At 40.7% G+C, this 19,672-nt stretch overlaps 1 protein-coding gene across 5 annotated transcripts in view; it reads right to left on the bottom strand.

Moving 5' to 3' along the window:
- The window catches only part of ntrk3b (neurotrophic tyrosine kinase, receptor, type 3b), a 227,127-nt gene extending 211,467 nt beyond the window's left edge, over positions 1 to 15,660 (bottom strand). For 3 of the 5 annotated variants that reach the window (XM_031309589.2, XM_031309586.2, XM_031309590.2), the window contains exon 1: positions 15,026 to 15,267. In XM_031309589.2, coding sequence (XP_031165449.1) covers positions 15,026 to 15,267 — 242 coding nt within the window. Of the gene's footprint in view, positions 1 to 15,025 lie in introns of all 5 variants that reach the window. The other 2 variants (XM_031309582.2, XM_031309581.2) reach the window with 2 other exon arrangements.
- Between the last annotated feature and the right edge of the window lie 4,012 nt (positions 15,661 to 19,672).

Raw genomic sequence — 19,672 nt, 5'->3', positions numbered from 1 at the left:
CCCACAATGAGCTTTCCTTAGGATGTGCTATTTCTGTGTCTGTAGCTTTAATGCTATTGAGGAGGAGAGAGGGGGGGCAAGGTGGAGGGTGGGGGTGTGGCCTTGACCAACTGCCATGCTTCGCTTGTTTGAAAGCCATGATGTCTCTCTTTCTCATGGGTGGGCCAAATTCTCTGGGCGGGCAAAGCAGAGAAAGGGGAGGTAACCTTTCCCCTTATGACGTCATAAAGGGAAGATTCCAGATCGGCCCATCTGATCTTTCATTTTCTCAAAAGCAGAGCAGGATACCCAGGGTTTGGTTTACACCTATCACCATTTCTAGCCACTGGGGGACCATAGGCAGGCTGGGGTAACTCATATTAATGTTAAAAAAAACTCATGAAGTGAAATTTTCATGCCATTGGACCTTTAAGCAGACCAGCTGCTGATGGTAGCTATATTACTGTTCAAAATCAAGACTGGTACTGTATCAATCTTCTCATCAAACTTTTGGTAAGACAGCAAAGAAGTTAATTTCCCAAAATGTTGAGCTACTCCTTTAATTTAGGTTGACCAAGGGTTAAAACATTTGGAGTTTGTTTTTTCTCTAAATTAAATCGTATCTATGCCAGAACCGTAGAACAATAATTCTAAATGTACCATCTAAATTCACACCAAAATGCTTTCACATTTTGAAACATAGGAAACTCACAGACCAGAAAGCATTTAGTTTATGTGTGCGACAGTGGTACCAGATCACTTGGAACTGTCTTAACAATCCTGAGAAGTTACATTTTAGGCTGGTACATGTGCTAGTGCAGTCCTAATAATATTTCAAAAAGGTGGACAGAATAGATGCAGTTGACACTGTCAGTGTTTGGCAGAAGAATCCTTTCATTACAACACAATACACAAGAACTAAAAAGCTGCACTTCTACAATTCTATCTTTCTGGGCAAATCAATAAACACAAACCTTCTTTGATTTAGTGAAACATGAGCAGAAAGGGAAGTCTTAGAAGGTTCTTGTTAAATTCCTCCCAAATTTGCCTTCTTGTTTTCTGACTGAGATGTGAAATACATTAACATCTAGTCCTCACATACTACAGTTCTCACATAAGTCTACAGTGTCAAGCAATTACCTCCAGAATGAAAGATGGAACTGGAGAGAGATATAGCTCAAGGTTGTTGAATATTTGATTGTTTGCTATTTTTCTCCCTGCTTCCATTTAGGAACTGCTTCTCTCAGACAAACACGCACTCTGTCTTACACACATACACACTCAGTAATTTATCAAAATGGCGGTCTATGAATCTGTCCAGCCAGACAGGGCAACCAAAGGACATCTCGTCAGTCTACCTCAAGACATAAAGCCTTGGCAGTTGGCCATCACATCTCTGTGCATGTTTTACTACTACTGAAGTGCTACTGAACATTTCATGGGTGATAAGCTTATATGTGTATTACATACACATGTATGGATTATTCAACGGGCCTACCGGGCATAGGCCCTGGGGCCCAAAGGGTCAGGGGGCCCCGGTCCAGAACCTTTGTCATGAGTGACTATTAACATTTCTTGTTGGAAAGTGATTTAGAGGAACGCAAAGAGACACAAAACAAGTAGGAAGAGATGCAAAACGACTATAAACAGATGTAAAACAACTAAAAAGAGACATAACATTACTACAAAGAGGTGCAAAAGAACTACACAGAGACACAAAGCGACTACAAAGAGACGAAAAATAACTACAGAGACACAAAACAACTACAAAGAGATGCAAAAAACTACAAAGAGACAAAAAATGACTTCAAAGGGACGCAAAACAACTACAAAGAAAGAAAACAACTTCAAAGAGACCCAAAACCACCGTGAAGTAACACAAAAGGACTTACAACAGGGAAGTCGTTTTGTCTATCAATCGGGGTGTCTTGCTCTTATCTAGGGGTGGGGGCCCAGGGGCCCATTGTCTCATAATCTATCCAATCACATATATCAGACTGAGATGTTAAAAGTGGTTATTTAGGAAACATAACTTTAAGGCTCTAAAAGAATGCACGTCAACAGCATGGAAAACTGCACTGAACATTGAATCACTGACACTCCTACTGTCTCTTCCCTAAAATAACCAGAGGGGAACAAGATGATCTTTCCAGTAACAATAAACACATTAGTGATGCTTGACAGGTGATGGTTTCCTCTGTAAACAAGAAGCCTTCACAGTTCACAGTGTCAAATGTAGACAGCTGCCACCGCAAGTCATTTCCCCTGACTGACGTTTCTCCATCAAAGTCCTGTCAAAGAACAGATATCAGTTTTCCACATGGAGGCTAATTTAGCTAAAGCACCAAATTAGCTTAACTACCAATAGTAATATATGCACTCCTGGTTGTTGTTTAGCCCTGTTGACTCTGTTGACATTGACTCCCATGGTGACCTCACATGATTAATAAATTATAAACCAACCTGTGTTTCATGAAGTGCATGAAATATGGGATGATGAAATTTGCTGAAATTGCCTGTGTCCTGATTTTAGCTGTATGACGTCAACATTTGTCAAAAGTTTGTCTGTTAGTGATTTAGCATTGGGAAATTGTGCATATAAAGGTATTTTGTTGTATTATCATCAATATTAATAATTAATAATTATTCAAAATAAATTTAAAAAAAAGCAAATCAATGCTAAAAATGTATTATGATCAGCTGTTAATACATGAGGTACTTTTGCTGGGACATTTTTTACTTAACAACAATCTCAGCAGTCAATGCAAACGCCATATGCTCCCTAATGTCAATTTTGCGAAAGGCTATAGCTATAGCTAATTTGGTCAAACAATTCCGACAAACATCCTTACAGTTGAAGCTTCTGCTGTCACAACTCATTTGTCCCTAAAGAACATCTGAGTCATAGCAGCAGCCACAACAATGTCTCCATTCCGCTTCATCAACAATGCAATGCTCACTCTCCCAATCCACTTTTTATTTTTGATGTGCAACTGAATAACTAATTTCCAGATGACTAACTGAAACATTAAATTCATCAAATAAAGTGCACACTTCAGAGCCACAACACCCCTTCAATTATTTTTGCATTTGCAGCTGAGAACCTGATTTGACCAAAAGAACTCCAATCAGACTTAAAGTTACTTTGCTTACAGCTTTTCGTGGAGAGAGGAACTGCAGCGAACAAATGTCAAGTGCAGCAATGATACCAAAGAAGCTCAGGAGACATCTTAAAGGGAATACACAGCAAATATACTAAATACTTCAAGCAACTAGAAAAACAGAATCAGAAAATGTGTGTGTGAAATGTGAGTATTCGCTTTCTTGGCGAGAGTACTGTGATAAGATTGATATCAATATTCTCATGGAACTCTCAGCAAGAAAGCGAATAATAATACTTACTGTAAGTTCAAAATGTATCTGCACAGATGGACTGCAACACAGCAACATAAGAGAGCACATTTTTTTATTTATCCAGAGCTGTAGGCTGTAGCCTTTTATAGGCTCATATTTTATTTATTATAGATATTAGCTCATATATGCATGTGACATTTATGATGCATGTATATGTTTGGGGTGTATGTGCATGGAGGGGGGCCAGGATTTTAAAAAGTTTGTGAACAACTGGACTTGGTATTAATTCCTAATTTTAGGAATGGAATATGAGATTTTTTTTTTTTACTTCAAGGAGAGAGCATATTAGAGGAGGCAGCTCAGCAGGAAGAGAGGGTGATGTCAGGTACTTCTTATAAAGATGAGTTTTTTAGTCTATGAAGGAAGATGGAGAGTGCCTGTAATATTCTGACTGGAGTAGCAAGGTCATTGCACCAACAGGGAGCCAGTAGGAAGGAGAGGTGAGTCCCAGTGGACCATTTACTTTTAATGTGTTCTCATCTGCCTCCACACAAAGCTCTATCGGGGTCCTAAAAAACCCTCCTGGTGCTCTTGACTACCGCCACCGAGAGTCCTCGGCTCACTGAGAATGATCAGTGAGTATAGCTGAATGGCCTGCCAGCCAGGTCCATAATGTTTTGATGTAGTGCAATATGCACCAATAATCCACAGAACCAAGCAAATACAGATATCAGAGCATCTGAGGTAATCAATAAATAGAGGCTGCTCATATATATATAAAATATAGTATATCTTTCTGCTTTCTGGGAAATATGAAAGTACGTTTGTGCTGCGATGCTTTAAGTCCTCACCGCTTATCCTTACCATTAATAATGCTGGGATCGAAGCTAAACAGCCATGATTGTAGCGCTATTAATTAATTCTGAGTGTTTACCGCTTAAACATCAGCGCACATATTGCCTCAAACAGATCTCTCTCATTTGTACAGATGGGAAGCTGAAGGACGGATGAGGGACAGCGGCTCACTGGGGCTAATGTGTTGCTTTGTTCGATCAAAGAAAGGCCAAACACCACAAAGCAACTACTTTTCAGGTTTTGAAAGAAAGTGTGTTTTTCTAGTTCAGAGCTTACCAAAATGCCATGGCTTTGAAAATTGATGAAACATGAATAACAAAAGTAATAATAGTCTAGTGTAAAGCTAGGTTAAGAGATTTTGATGCAGACAATCATACACGATACAGGAGTGCAGGCGCACAAAGATGAACAATTTGTTTTTGTTTCAAAATAGGCATTTCCTTTTTCACAAAAAAGAAGAGAGATTGCCGTTGAATAGCATCCATCAACATGCACACCATGTAGGAGAGCATGGCTGAAGCTCAGTGACAACTGAGAGAGCTGCATTATTCACACAGCTCTGCCAGTCATTGCTGACATGGAGGACAGTGGGGTGGCTCCTCCTACTTGATAATACATGATGATTGATGTTTTTTGGAACACAAAACATCCCACATGAATAATAGGCAGCAGGAGCTTTATTAGGGTCCCGGGAGAGAAACAAGGAAGGTGGGGTCTCGTGTCTGTGATGTCTGGTGGGAGACGGCACACAGTGATGGACACCATGGAGGTCAGAAACACATCCTCACCTGGGAAGAAGTTATCGTGGATGAAATTAATGGTGTGTGTGAGAGTGATGGACCGACAGAGAGGAGAGAGAAAGAGATCAAGAGAGAGAGAAAAAAAGAGTTTCTAAGCCACCACCATCACACATTATGAAGAAGGATGCAGAAAAAGGAATACGCTGTAATGCTGCTTTCAGTGTGGCTTCGCTGAGCCTACAGATATCATGTTTAAACATGATTAACTGTAATAAACCTTCAGTAAAGCTCATGCTACCTAATTAGACATATAACGGCCTGCCTTCTGTTCATCAGTAGATATCTTACAGCAGCAGGTACTTGATAATTGTTCCTTACTAGTGAGCAATCACATAGCACATAATAAGAAATACAAAAATCCAGCAAAAGGCAATGCATGTAAATAGATGTAAATTGATGGATTATGCACAAGGGACATTTTTCAGTCGGTTTTTCCATGCCACCATGGAACAAATTGCAGTTTAAATAGGTGGATACATGATTTTTTCTGCTCCCTTCAATCTCCCAAATTTGACATGAGAAACTGTTGCCCACAGTAGCGGCACTGACTCATAATCTGTATAAAAGCAGAAGCTCAACTAAATGTCAACAGAAAGCCCCTGGAGTGCCGCTGCAAGGCTTTAAAGGGTTTTTCTAATCCTGGGTGAAACAGCAGAGCCTTCAGTATTTCTCACCCCTCGATCCTCAATGCATCGTTTGATTGTTAAGGGCTTCATTAGTATGCATCTTTTAAGGGAAGACTGCCTGCGGATGCGGGAGTTGAGGTGGTGGGGGCGTGGGAGAAGCTGGGTCAGTCACATGGCCGGGACATCTCACTGCACCCCCGCATGTAGAAGATCTGAACGAAACTGTCGCTCTCTCCTCCTAATTCTCAGATGGCAGCCATGACCTACTTTCCACAAAGACAGGCTCATGAAAACTTGATGATATGCTTATAACAGAGGAGCCTGACGTGCACTGCCTGGGGTGAGCCTCGCACTGCGGCGGAAGCTGGGGGTCTGTACGGTGAGGACCAACACAGGACGTGTGTTAGCTACTCCGTCCTGGGTGGTTAAACGACAGGGGACGATGGGACAGGAGACGCAATGAGGGTTTTAAAGGTTGTCAAGATCAACTGAAACCAATAAGAAAAGCATCTCATTTCAAAGTAGTTTAATAGCCTGAGACAAGCCAATAATTAATGAATGAATCTGAATAGCTCTCTAATGAAACTACAATGGCAGACATAAAAAAATTCCTCCTTGTTGCATCTCTTCACATTAGCAAATACTGCAGCTACTGAAGACATTTTTTAAATACTGTAGTCATAAGCAGATTGCCACAAACACACTATCTAATCATGTACTCTGCTATTTCTTACCAAAATCTTTGAAAATTATTAAGGCATAAAATTGGGGCTGCATATCCAACCTCATTGTTTTAGTTTTTCAGATGAAATGTGTTTAGTACAGAGAATCGAAAACTGGTACTGTACTAAAAGTTGCCATCAAATGCCTGGCCAGAACTAATGTTGTTTATTCATTCTAATAATTTTGCCAGTTTATGACAATTTTATTGAGCCAGAGTTCTTGTGTGTCTGCCAGTGTTTAGATGCCCTTTAACATTTGAGAACTTCAGTTACCAAGCCCTACTCAGAAGTTGTTTGATTGGTCGTTAGCCATAAAAAAAAGTCCTATTGCATTTCCAAGGTATTATTCATTTTAATTAATTAAAGGGGATGTACTTGACATTCAGAATATTAATATAGCAGCAAACAAATATTTGCTATGTAAAGATATAGTGGAGTATTGGCATCCTGAGCTGAAAATGAAGTCACTCTCCCTCTGTGTGTTGTATACCAAGCTTTGTTCTTTGTTTTGATAGCCGATAAGGCCAAGCGTGCATGTAACCATGGAAAAAACGTTGGTATTTCACGTATTGTGGAAAAGGTCTGTGAGAGCCGTGTGGAGGCAATCCCAGCCCACTGTTGTTTTTTTTCAGTATTTAGAGTAGAGCCCATTTAATTTTAGTAAATTGAGGTAGCAAATTATGATGCCATTAAATCTAGCATCCACCTGCTTCTTACAAAACCATTCTTTGCAACTTCTAAAGACTAAAATGTAAGGCTGGTGGTGGCCGGGTTGGTTCAGTGGGTAGAGCAGGCGCACATATACTGAGAGGTTTATGCCTCGACGCAGAGATCCAGGGTTAGAATCCGACCTGTGACGATTTCCTGCATGTCTTCCCCCTCTCTCTCTCTCTCCTTTCTCACTTAGCTGTCCTGTCAAATTAAAGGTGGAAAAGCCCAAAAAATAATCTTAAAAAAAAAAAAAAAAAAAAATGTAAGGCTGGTTGTCAAACCTCAATAGGTCTTTTGTATAGACAAAGTGTGTCAATTCAAATTTTGTGAGTATGGAAAACCGTCATAATAATACCAAAAGTTATGTCTGGTCAAAATTAAAATCTCATTTATTTATTCTTTGTTCAGATATTTTCTGATTCAAATCTAAATTTTTCCAGTTTGAGACTATTTTATTCAAGTAAACTCTTTGTACGACTGCTTGTGTTTGACACTAGCCATTTAAGAAGTTTGACTTTTTTGTTAAATGATACAAAATTTAAACAAGGTTGGAGAAAAACATTTGTATTTCTCAAAATGAGGTTTAAAAAAAGTATTGTTTTGGTATCAGTACCAGACCTCAGAGGCCTGTACTATGAATCCAGATCAACATGTCCTGGATTTATTTAGTTCCCTGGCTTCACCTAACCTAACAACCGCGGTCCTGCATAACCTGTGTCACGACGGTGTTTAACAGCTAGTTCAATCAACCCAGGGTTAGTTTACAGACAGACAGACAGACAGACAGACAGATTCCCAATCCAGCGGCGCGCACGTTCACATAAAAGAGGCGGTGTTTGCACAGCACGACCAATCACAAACATCTACCAGAGCCGCATATTTTACATAAGAACAACAAATTATAATTCTACATAAATATGAAGAACACAGACACGGTTTTACAGGCAAAACGCAATACAGTCGCTGCTTCCTAAAACAGGAAGGAAAGCTGGCAGAAAAATAGCCGACGCTGTAAATGCGTAAATCACAACACTTATTAATATCACTTCCCCATCAGTCAGGACCAAGATCTGACTATAATTACACGTGTCCTTTCCATAAACTGTCGTTGCTTTAGCCTATTATTTCAGTTGCAACCCTGGAAGTGGAAGCGATCGTGAGACACACACGGTTCAAGATGCCGATAGCCTATGTAATGTATGTAATGTAATTCCCTCCCATTAAAATCTATATATTTCATAAAAATACCCATCTCTCTCTCTCTCTCTCTCTCTCTCTCTCTCTCCACCGAGCTCCGCCTGATCTTCTAAGAACGGTGACGCCGTTATCAATCGAGCATTGATTGGTCAGTAGGCGGTGCTTTTACACCGGTTGATCTCTAATCTCCAACATAACCTGCTCCTGAACAGGTTAGGTGTTCAGCATAAGTTACCACGGCGATTTAACCCGGTAACAAGTGATCCACCGTCGTGGTACAGAAAACCCTGGGTTGAACCTGAAGTTACCTTGTTAATGCCAAATCTCGCTTCGTAGTACTCTGGTATCGTATCAGTGCTCACGTAAGAAAAATGGAACACTACCCTGCACATCCACTGCATTTCCTGTCCAATGCCCTATCACCTCACCCACAACCTCCAGTATGCCTCAATCTGTCACTCACGACAAATCACAGCTGTGAAAAACTTCCTGCTGCGTAGTACCAGTGCCAAAGATTCTGCATGCCAGGACCTCCCCAGCTAGAGGCCGGTGGCACTGACACCACCTGATGAAGACCCTGGTAACACATTCTCACAACAAGTCTCCTTTAGCGTCTCAGTCAGACGCAGTGGGGCTTCCTTTTTGGCATCATTTTTCGACGCACTTGGTCAGGACTCTTGGCGTTACTTTTTGACGCTCTGGGTCGGGACCAATTAGGCGTAATTTTCAACTTGCAAGGTAAAACCACTTGACTTTACAAAGATTGTGGGTGGGGTTAGAAAATGTATGTTTAATTGACATGCGGCACAAGAACGGGACAGTAAGGTTTAGGAAAAGATCGTGGGTGGTACGTTTCAGTGACACGCAGGACAAGCTCAAGCTGTGTTGTTTGATCCATCCACCACTTCAACCAACCTCCTTACGTGAATTTTCGGTCTTTCATACTACTCGCTACCGTTGTTGCTCTTAATACTACGCCATCTTATAGTGCTGCGGTCGAGCTGCTGCTATGCTTGGTGCGTCCCATACAGGATGCTAAAGGGTGATTTTTGCGAGTTATGAATGAGAAAGTGTTGACCCTGGAGAGGCTGGTCCATCAATGGACCCTCTAGAGTTCATCTATCAACCTGGCATTGGTGTGGATGACGCTGTCATCTACCTCCTATATAGATCTCTCTCTCATCTGGAAAAGGCTGGGAGCACTGTGAGAATCATGGTTTCTAATTTCTCCAGTGCCTTCACAGCCCATGCTTCTTAAGTACAAGTTGGAATGCACAGAGGTGGACCAACACCTCACAGGATTGATCCTGGACTAAATCACCAACCAATCTCAGTATGGAAGGATCCAGAACTGTGAGTCCGACATGGTTGTCTGCAGCACGGGGCCCCCGCAGGGAACAGTTCTGTCACCCTACCTTTTCACCCTCTACGTACACTGCAGACTTCACGCACAACTAGTACCTGGGTGTTCACCTAAATAATAAACTGGACTTGATGGACAACACAAATGCACTGTATGAGAAAGGACAAAGCAGACTCTATCTGCTAAGGAGACTCAGATCTTTTAGAGAGCAGGGGGCACTCCTGAGGACCTCTTTTGACTATGTGGTGGCATCAGCCATCTTCTACGGAGTGGTCAGCTGGGGCAGCAGCTCGGCTGCTAACAGGAAGAGACTTAACAGACTGGTTAAGAAGGCCAGCTCTGTCCTGGTATGCCCCATGATGGAAAACATGTTTCTTATGTGCAATACTGTGAATTCGACATTCAGTCTGTCTACTTATTTTTCTTTTTACTGCTTTTTTACTTACTTTTTTATGGGTACTTTTGTTATTGCACTATTCCCTTTGCTGTTGTAACACTGCAAATTTCCCTGCTGTGGCACTAAAAAAAGATTATCTTATCTTATCTTATTTTACCAAGCCCTGTTCAAACAGCAATGCATTAACCAGTTTCCAAAGAATTCCTCTCAAATACAGAGTAACGGTGCAGCAGTGTTGCATTAGAACATTACAGAGTGTGATTTTTGATTGATATGTGCTTAGATATGAAGCAGATATTAAAGGTTGATGTCAGACAGGTGTAAAGCTTTGAGCTACGTTCCTCATGAGCAGCTAACAGAGGGTAAGTGAGGTTTAGGTATAATGTATTTGTGCCTTCAAATGAAAATAACACACCCAGAACTGCAGATCACACAAAGAAACCCCAGCAGCCTTGTGAAAACATCTCACCCATAAAGAGCAAAAAAAATAATAAATAAACTCAATAAAATGGAAACGACAGAGAGAGATTTCAAGGTGACAAAGAAAAATAAATCAAGACGACAAACAGATACAGGTCAGGTGGGCATCAGAAACCCAGACATCAAAACTCCACACAGCTGAGCAGAGAACAAAGACAAAGATATGGATAAAGAGCAGGAGGGAGGAGGTGGGGAAATAAATACTGTATATATGCTAGCAGTGAGGCAATGAAGGTAGGAGTGTTTCAGGCAGAATCAAAGTGTCTGAGTTCTTGTGGATGGAGGGAGCACACCATTCTGTACATCAATCTAACATCCCAGATTAGGGGGCAGAACAAAACCCTGTCACAGGGTTCCGGAGGCGAGTGACGCTGTAAATACATAGCAGGAGGAGGCCTCCCAATATGGAGCTGCATTATAGGGAAAATAGGTTGCAGCATTTTTGTAGCTTAACCAATTACTAGGGACTCTGCCTGCGCTGCTTCAAGTTCAACCATTTTTTTTGTCCCCACCTTTATGGAAATGAAATACCACATTGTTGGAGCATCCCTATAAATACATGATCCATATGTACAAAAGATCTTCTTCATTGTGTGGTGAACTAGTACTCTAGCACTTTAGCAAATACTCTCAGTTTAACAGGGAATACCACACTTCCGACGTCAATTTCAGTTACATTCTATAAAAGTTAACTTGTCAATTCCCATTCAGAATACTTATGCAAGAATTATAGAGCAGATATTTGGATTTGAAGTTGCTATTGGCCACAGTCACACACTTATGTGTGCTGCACAGGAGTTTTGAGAGGTAGAGAAAACATTGAATTTATGTAATATAGTTATGCTCAGCGTCTGAACCAGGGGACACTTGCAGCCCACACAAGTCACCGATAAGCAGACCTTGGAAACATTCCTGTTTTAAACAGGTTTCTCTGGCAGCATCAGCTAGCTGGCAGGTTTCATATAAAATGTGTATTTGAAGGTGTTCACAGATCGATAGTTTCAAGCGGAGCTGAGCTGTTTTAAAATTTGAAAAAGAAAAAAAGAGAGAAAAAACTTCCCAAACAACTTTTTAAGAAAGCAACAGCAGTAACTGGCATGCAGCCGGTAAAGCAGTGGATGGATGTGACAGCTTTGATTTGTTTCTTTTGCTCTTTTTCACAACATAACCTGTCCTGTGGAATTATATCAGACACTAATTATTATTCAAAGTAGTGTTTTATATGTTTTAAGAGATATCTGGTGGGGGGGGGTCTTGTATATAAATCCCTATAAGGTGACAGGCATTATAGTACAGTAATTTTGGTGCAAGTGCTATAATTTTACTAAAAGTAGTGCAAGTTTACTGGGAAATTGTGGGACATAAAAAATTAACTTGTGCTTTCCCTCATTTTTTTTGCCAGATGTGGAGATAAGTGGAACACACAATTGTACACTGCTAACTTCTAACTACTTCTAACTAAAATCTGCATATTTTAAGGACAGCACGTGGAACCTTGTAATTATTTGTAAAATTTAGATTGTATTTAAGTTTTGGTTAAAGATGGTGGCTTGATATCCTGAAAGATAAATAAAATTCCATCTTTCCATTTTAGTTTAAGTACAGACAAGTGTAGAATCATTATGGTGATATTACATTATATGGCCGTTTTATTGTTATATTACCTTCTAAAAGCACAGTTTAAGATTGATTATTACTATTGTAGGAGTTGAATGGAAGGATGTACTTAAGAGCAGAGGAGATGAGGAGGACAGAGGGGTGATTTTATTTAATCTATGTTGGAGACATTTAGAAGGAGCCACCACAGTAATGACTTGTACAGATTGGTCTGATGTTTTAGCTTCTCCTTACAAATATGCTCTCAAAGGTTACAAAAAGAAAGGGAAAACAAAATGAGGCCAAACATCATCACCAGAGGTGGAAACGCTGATTGGTTGCTGCAAAGAAAGGAGCACCTGCAGTCAGAGCTGCACTTACACAAACCTGTCAAACGCTTCAGCTGCTCTCAGAAAACCGTTCTTTTCTTCAAGTATCACAGCAAGGCCTTATCTTATCCACTCTGAACAGTGATGCCTCTTGTGATGAATCTCTAATGTGAGAGAACTGGAAAACTATTATCTGGACTTGGCAGTTTTGTTTGGCTGGCCAATCATCCCACACTTGCTGCTCAGAGCCCTCACTCTAGTTTTCCATCTCCATAAATTGTCCCCATCTCTTCTTGTTTCCCTTGTGATGAGTGAAATAGACCTCTCGTTAGCAAAACCCATGCATCTAACACCTTACAAAGAGAGAGGGCCGAGGACAATTTGTGCTGCATGTGTCCTCGATAACTGACTGCTCTGTATTACTATGGTTACAGGCTATTATTTTTAAAGAGTATGTTTTCTGGCCACACAAGCCATTAGCTACTATTATTAATCACACTTCATTTATATGTTTTCATTAGCACAATATATATTTAGAAATATGTTGTAAGTGATAGTGTGCTATTCTTTTAAGCCACATAATTAACTGTGTATAATATGTATGCTTTTAACTATAATTACCACACACATAACTGCACATGTATAGTTGATTATGAGATTATACACAACATATACAAATCTCTGTGGGATGTGAATGTATCAATTCCTATCGGATATGTGTAAACCAATGTGTCATTGGGAGCTATTGCGTCTGATAAGCTGTCATAGAGCGGCTGGTGGTGCTGGGTGGAGGTTGCTGCTCATGCTAAGCAGCAAGAAAACAAGCGGCCTGCTTGGCAGAGGGGCCATGAAATGCACAATTAGTCCTGGGTCAATTGCATTAGGGTTTCTCAAAGGCAAAAAAGCAATCAATGTGTGGCTTTGTGCTTATTATAAAGTGAAATTGGGCATTTCACAATGAAAATCCAGCAAGTAATGTATTCTACTGTTGATCCCAATAGAGATAAGAGATAAATGACAGGAGGTTTTACAAAGAGGAAATCTATATCCGAGGTTCACTCTAGGGTCACACTAATCACTGGTAGTGTGACAGTGCTGTGATCTCTGGCCCTTCATCTCTTTACCATCCTTTGCTTTTAATGCTGCTTAGCTGTAAACTGGCGCCTGGTGTGACTAAACACTCTCTCTGATAAAACAGTCACGTAAATGACTCCAGTGTTAAGGAGCACTTGGTTCCCAGTGTATAAAGGGTACCAGGCTACCCTCTAGTGGCCCAGGAAAGCGATGAACCATGTCACAAAATAAGTTGTTGTCTGCCTCAAACGGATAAAGGGTAACAGGGATACTAAAACTGATGTGTGGGGGGGGGGGGGGGGTCCTGTGTGGCGTGAGATGAGGCGGAGGAAGCCGTGCGGGGAATTCCAGTGCGTGCACGGGAGATGTTTACTTTATATGCAAATCAGCCTCATCGACACCAGAGGTCTTATTTTAAGGCCCGAGCTCTGCTTTTTTCCTGACTTTTCAAGAAAGAAAGCTTTGATGTTGGCAGGAAGGATCGATGCCAGAGAGAGAGAGACAGAGAGAGAAAGAGAGAGAGAGAGAGAGAGAGAGAGAGAGAGAGAGAGAGAGAGAGAGAGAGAGAGAGACAGAGAGAGAGAGAGAGAGAGAGAGAGAGAGAGAGAGAGAGAGAGAGAGAGAGAGAGAGAGAGAGACAGAGAGAGAGAAATAGAGAGAGAAAGAGAGAGAGAGAGAGAGAGACAGAGAGAGAGAGAGACAGAGGAATGCAGAATGAAAATGTAGCCTACTTATGGGGGTGTGTGGGTAAAAGGGGGGGGGGTTCTAGAGCCTGCCGTCATAGCTCCTCTGTCTTAAGCAAACCCTTTATGAATCCTCTGAAACCCAAGCATCCTGCATGTCCATCTCTTTGGGAGGGGGGGGGGTTTAACACCCCACTTCCTCTAGACCCCCACCCGCATCATCGGAACATAATAAAGTTTCGGTCGGGTCGCATCGGTCTCAGAGGATGCGAGCTGAAAGGGAACTGGTTGACCTTACTGCACCATTTCTTTCTGTTTCATGTAGCCCAATCTGTCGGAGCAGTAGCTGACCACAGGACGGAGAACAGAGGTTCTCTCGCCGCAACATCCCAACTGTCATTTGGCCGTGTATGGGCCTGCGGAGCCGCTGCGGAGGAGCAACTTTATGAGGACACACACACACACACACACACACACACACACACACACTAACTAAACACACTAACGACATTCACTACAACAAGGTTCAAGATGAAGGAGTCTGTCGTCACGTCTGAAAAGGTTGCAAGGGATTTGTCTTATTTGTGCATGGGTAGACAGAAAAGCGCATTTATCTATATGCTCCATGCAAGACCGATTACCATAGAATCATAGATGGTATTATCATAAAATGGCACTTAAAAGACTGACTGAAGTGCAAAAAGTCTCAAAATAAGGGATAATCAGCCAAGAAGTCAGATCAGTGCAAAGAAAGCAACAGACACCCTGAAAGCACAGACACCTCACTGAGGATATGTTCAATTAACGATTCAAAAAAAAAAAAAAAAATAACCGCACGACATAATCCGCATTTACTTACATAGAAGTGATGTTTTTGAATAACTCTGCTATGTCAACACTGGTCCCATTGCTCCCAGTATCTTGCAGGGCGAGTAAAGGGAAAAACCTGCCGTTGTCGGACTTATTGCAATAGATCTCTGTTTGAGAGCAGCTGCAGGTCGGCGGGCAGTCCAGCATGGAGCTCAGATAGTCCTGGAAAACACTCATCAGAAACAAAACCCTCCACCAGCAAATCCGGATCGAATGAAACCATAGATCCATGTCTCCGGGCAAACGGGGGGGAGAAGAGGTCCCGATGTCCTCTGGGTTAGAACAGAACAGGAGAGAGGAGAGGAGGAGAGTGGGAGGAAGGAAGGAAGGAAGGAAAGAGGAGGATGGTGGTGCGTCTGCACAGAGGGGGCTCTATGTGAGCGTGTCTGCCGTGGATGGATGCTGTAGTGTCCTTGCGCGTCAGAAATTGGCTAAAAAAGGAGAAACAAAAATATACGGAAATCAAAAATAAGAAAGCGAAATGATGTTAGGCTCCAGTCGTCTTTTCAGCATAAGATGCATGGTGTTTCCCCGGAATGCCGTGCTGTTGCTGCTGATGCCGTCGTCTCTCTCCAAGCAGGACCAGGACGACTGGCTGGAGAGCACACAGACACAAAATGAGAAGTTGGAGCATCAAGTCCCTCCTACCGGCTACACAGTCATACTGACACCTGCAGAAACTGCATGCAATCAACAGTGATCACAACTAGACTTTTCATATGAGGATTGCTGTGCTACAAAGCAACAGAGTGTATTATCAAAGACACAAATAAACATATAGATAAAGAATAGACTAATTCCTTTGATCATGATTAAATAAAAGCCAGAATAATATAGGCCTATAAACTATTTGAATAATATATTTATAGATACATGCAAAAATAATCTCAATAAAACATCACTTAATCCCTACAGAACAAATATACATAGGGATAAATGATGAGGTACATGTAAAATTACTCTTTTTTTAAACCCAATCAACAGAAAAAGAATCTTTAATGTCAAAGTGTAAAAAGATCTCTAAAATGTGATCAAAATTAATTCCAAATATAAAATATAAATGAAAAATGAATGACAAATACATGTAGGCATATGAATGCACCCCCTCACATCTTATTAATCACTGGTGCAGCCATTTGGTTGTGGAAGTCACATAGTTGGTTAAATGGAGATTGTAGTTTTAATTGATTTGAATAGGCAGTAAGCCATCTGTCGTTGTTTTAAAAACAACAGCGTTAATGTCTCGGGGCGGCCGAGTCAGAGTCCGAATCTCAATCCAATTAAGAATTGAAAAGGCTGTTCATACATGCTTCCCATGCAACCTGACAGAGCTCAAGCAGTGTATGTAAAGAAGAAGGGGGGTGGAGGGATGCAACAAAGCTAAAGGAGACTTAAGGCCTCTTTACAGTCGCAGCTCCCGACCTGTCGCACGCCAATGTGACGTCAAAATGACGTAGATCTCGCTGGCGCACCAGGATTTAAAGTGCGCGACCAGTGTACTCTATTTTTTTCAGCGGTGCGCGACAAAGAGGAAACAGGAAGCATGGCCGAGCTCGAGGGGAACGTGATGCCAGGACTCTCAGAGTGACTGCAGGTCTCTCTTGTAAACTTACTGGTTAAGATGAGTTATTTTATGGCGAATGAAAGGCTTGATCACACCAAGTAGGTCATTGAATCGTTGTGCAGACATTCTGAAGTATTCAAAGTGCTTCTCTTCTTCTCTTCGCCATTGTTTACCTTTTTCTTCTTCTTCTAGTCCGTAGAAATAGCAAAGTCGGTAGCCTTTCCTCATTAGCGCCACCTCTGTTCAGGAGAAGACTGCAGCTAGTGTCGCAACCACCACACGCCAGTAGAAACAGTTACGAGGCTCCCATGACGTCACACTGGCACACGACAGGTCGGGAAGGGCGAGTATACCGGACGTCTTAGCCACACAGACTCAAGGATGGAATTGCTGCAAAAGGTGAATCGAAATATTGACTTGGAAATGGCAAATAGTCTACTTATGCAGACATGTATTTTTATTTTATATTTGTAAAAAATGAGGTGTTCTATATTCTAAAAATGTATAGAAGCTTGTTTGTTCAATATGAGTATTAATGTTGTGTTTTTGATTGCGGAATTTACAGATTTTTATTTGACTATACTGTATCACAACTGGAAACTCTAAACTCATTGGTTAGGATGTGAAGTTAAAAGTGGCTCAACTATAATGATGATCAATATCCAGCCCTGTTGACATTTTAATGTCATCATATTGTCATGTTAATTAGACATGTAAAGAGAAACATTATGGCTCTGTTTGGTACTCTGCGTTGGATTCTGTGAAGTTCTGACAATGAGGAAACGTCCACTTCAGTGGGAGGCTGAATCAAAATGATTTAATGTTTAAATGTAATTATCGAGGCAGTTTTGAGATTAGATGGCATCAAATTAAATTATCTTTCTTCCTGCATTGTTTATCCGACAGAGACCAGCAAGGCACCATTATGGATGCATAAGTGCTTTCACATTCTACAACTTTTACAACACAACTTATTTTCATTTTAACAGTACCCCCTCTATTGAAATAATGTACACTATTTGCAGCAATTAACTGGTAATACATGCCTCTATGTATAATAATCAGATTGTTTATATTAAAAGATAAGTTCACATTTTTAAAGTTTTTCTTGCTGTAATCACTTCTCATGAGCATTCTTTAGCGTCCCATTTCCCCAACCACCTTTCCCCTCTGACTCTCTTTTCTACTCTGCTCTGTCGAACTTTACTTTACTTTATTATTAGTAATAATAATAATGTGCAATTTCATTGTGTAAAACTATGCCATTACACAATTCCCCCCAAGCATGTTCATTCAACTTGTAATATAAAAATAAAGCTAATAAAATCTGAAAGGCAATAAAATATGAAACCCTTGAAGAGAAGAGTAGGTGGCACTCACTGGAGTGGATACCTGAGTCTAAATGCTAGTCCACTTCTACTTGTTGGAATTTTTACTAAATTTTGATAATTCCCATTGACATATACTGCTATATGTCAGGAGGAGCCATCACTTTCATTACTGCACCTCTTTTTCCAGGTCTGTCCTGGCCAATATTATGTTGAAGACAAGATGTGACAAAAGTATAAAAAAAAATTATATAAATAAATAAATGATTAAGTGAAATAAATTCAAAGTCAAATGATAATACATATATTTCCCTGAATTAAAATATAAAACAGACAATTCAATAATTATGATGGGATACTATATATGTGAAATGAAATATGTCAGTATCACATTTTATATTGAAATATATTATGTTGATTTTATTTAACAAACTCCATTTTTTTTCATAAATGTGTCATTAATGTAATACATATTATTAATAATAATTATTATTATTTCAATGTTTCCATTTCATCAATATATATCATGTATGTATTTAACTATTTCACCTTTAGTTCACTGAAATCATTTTGTCATATTTAATATTCCCTTAAGTCCATTTGAAAGTCATGTTTGAAATATTCTTATTCTCTCTGAAAGGTTTTTGGGGCAGATATGCGGCTGATAGTAACAACCACCTGTCACAGTCCCTCTGACCTAATCTGAGATGAAGTTTCATTTTTAAAAACCAAACATATGAAAGCCCTTCGAGGTCTTTTCAAGTGTCATCCAGCGCTCTATCAAAATGCAATAGGTTCCTCCTCATATGCCACCCAGCTGATTGAACTCATCCTGAAGTTCTATTTGTCCTTGTCTTTGAAATATTTCCAAAAAACACACAAAAGACTTCATCGGGCACATGACACCTTTCTATGTCCAATCAAATGAGAATGAGTGGAGTCATCACTCTCTTGTTCCATTTAACGTCTCAGAGGCATCACTAGATTTTAAAATCTCCGGGCCATCAGGTGATCTCTTTCAAACAGGCTGCCATTACTGTGGTTGTCACCCATCAGTAAAATGCTAAATGGACTGCATTTATATTGTGCCTTTCTACCTTACCAGTTAAAGCACTTTACAATTTGCTACCCATTCACACATTTATTTGTACACCGATGACGCAGGGCACTGGCCTGCCCATCAGGAACAACTTCAGTGTCTTGCTCAAGGACACTTTGTCATGCGGGGGTAAAACCGCCAACTTTGTGATTAAAGGACAACCCGCTCTACCTCCTGAGCCACAGCCGCTCAACCTCTCTGAGAGAGAGTAGCCTACACCTGAAGCCAGACCACCTGCAGCCTGACGCCTCGGTCTAATTCTTCCTGCTTGATCAATGATCACCCTTCGTTGGCTCCTCTACCGCTCACAAAGCATGTTTCATTTTAAATGTGTTTTTGCCGTGACATCCACCTCCCTTCAGTTCTTTTCCAGCTCAATTGGTCTGCTAGAATCAATCAGGAACACCCAATAGGACTGTACAGCCTTCAAAGGGTCGAGCTGAAGATGAAGGGCTGCATGAGTAGAGCATGGAGTTGTAGAGGACTAATTAAGTGGAGGGAGTGTTCTGTGCCATTTCTCCAAACTGAGCAACTTAAAAGACGACGCTCAGATCTCGTGTGCACCAGTGAAAAGAGGAATAGGCAAGTCTGTGTTGCAGAAGCACATGATTTAGCAGAACATTGTGCTTCCAGATATTAGCTCTC

The sequence above is a fragment of the Sander lucioperca genome, chromosome 3, assembly GCF_008315115.2.
Source record: "Sander lucioperca isolate FBNREF2018 chromosome 3, SLUC_FBN_1.2, whole genome shotgun sequence".
Taxonomy (NCBI): domain Eukaryota; kingdom Metazoa; phylum Chordata; class Actinopteri; order Perciformes; family Percidae; genus Sander; species Sander lucioperca.
This window is presented reverse-complemented; position numbering and strand designations above follow the sequence as displayed.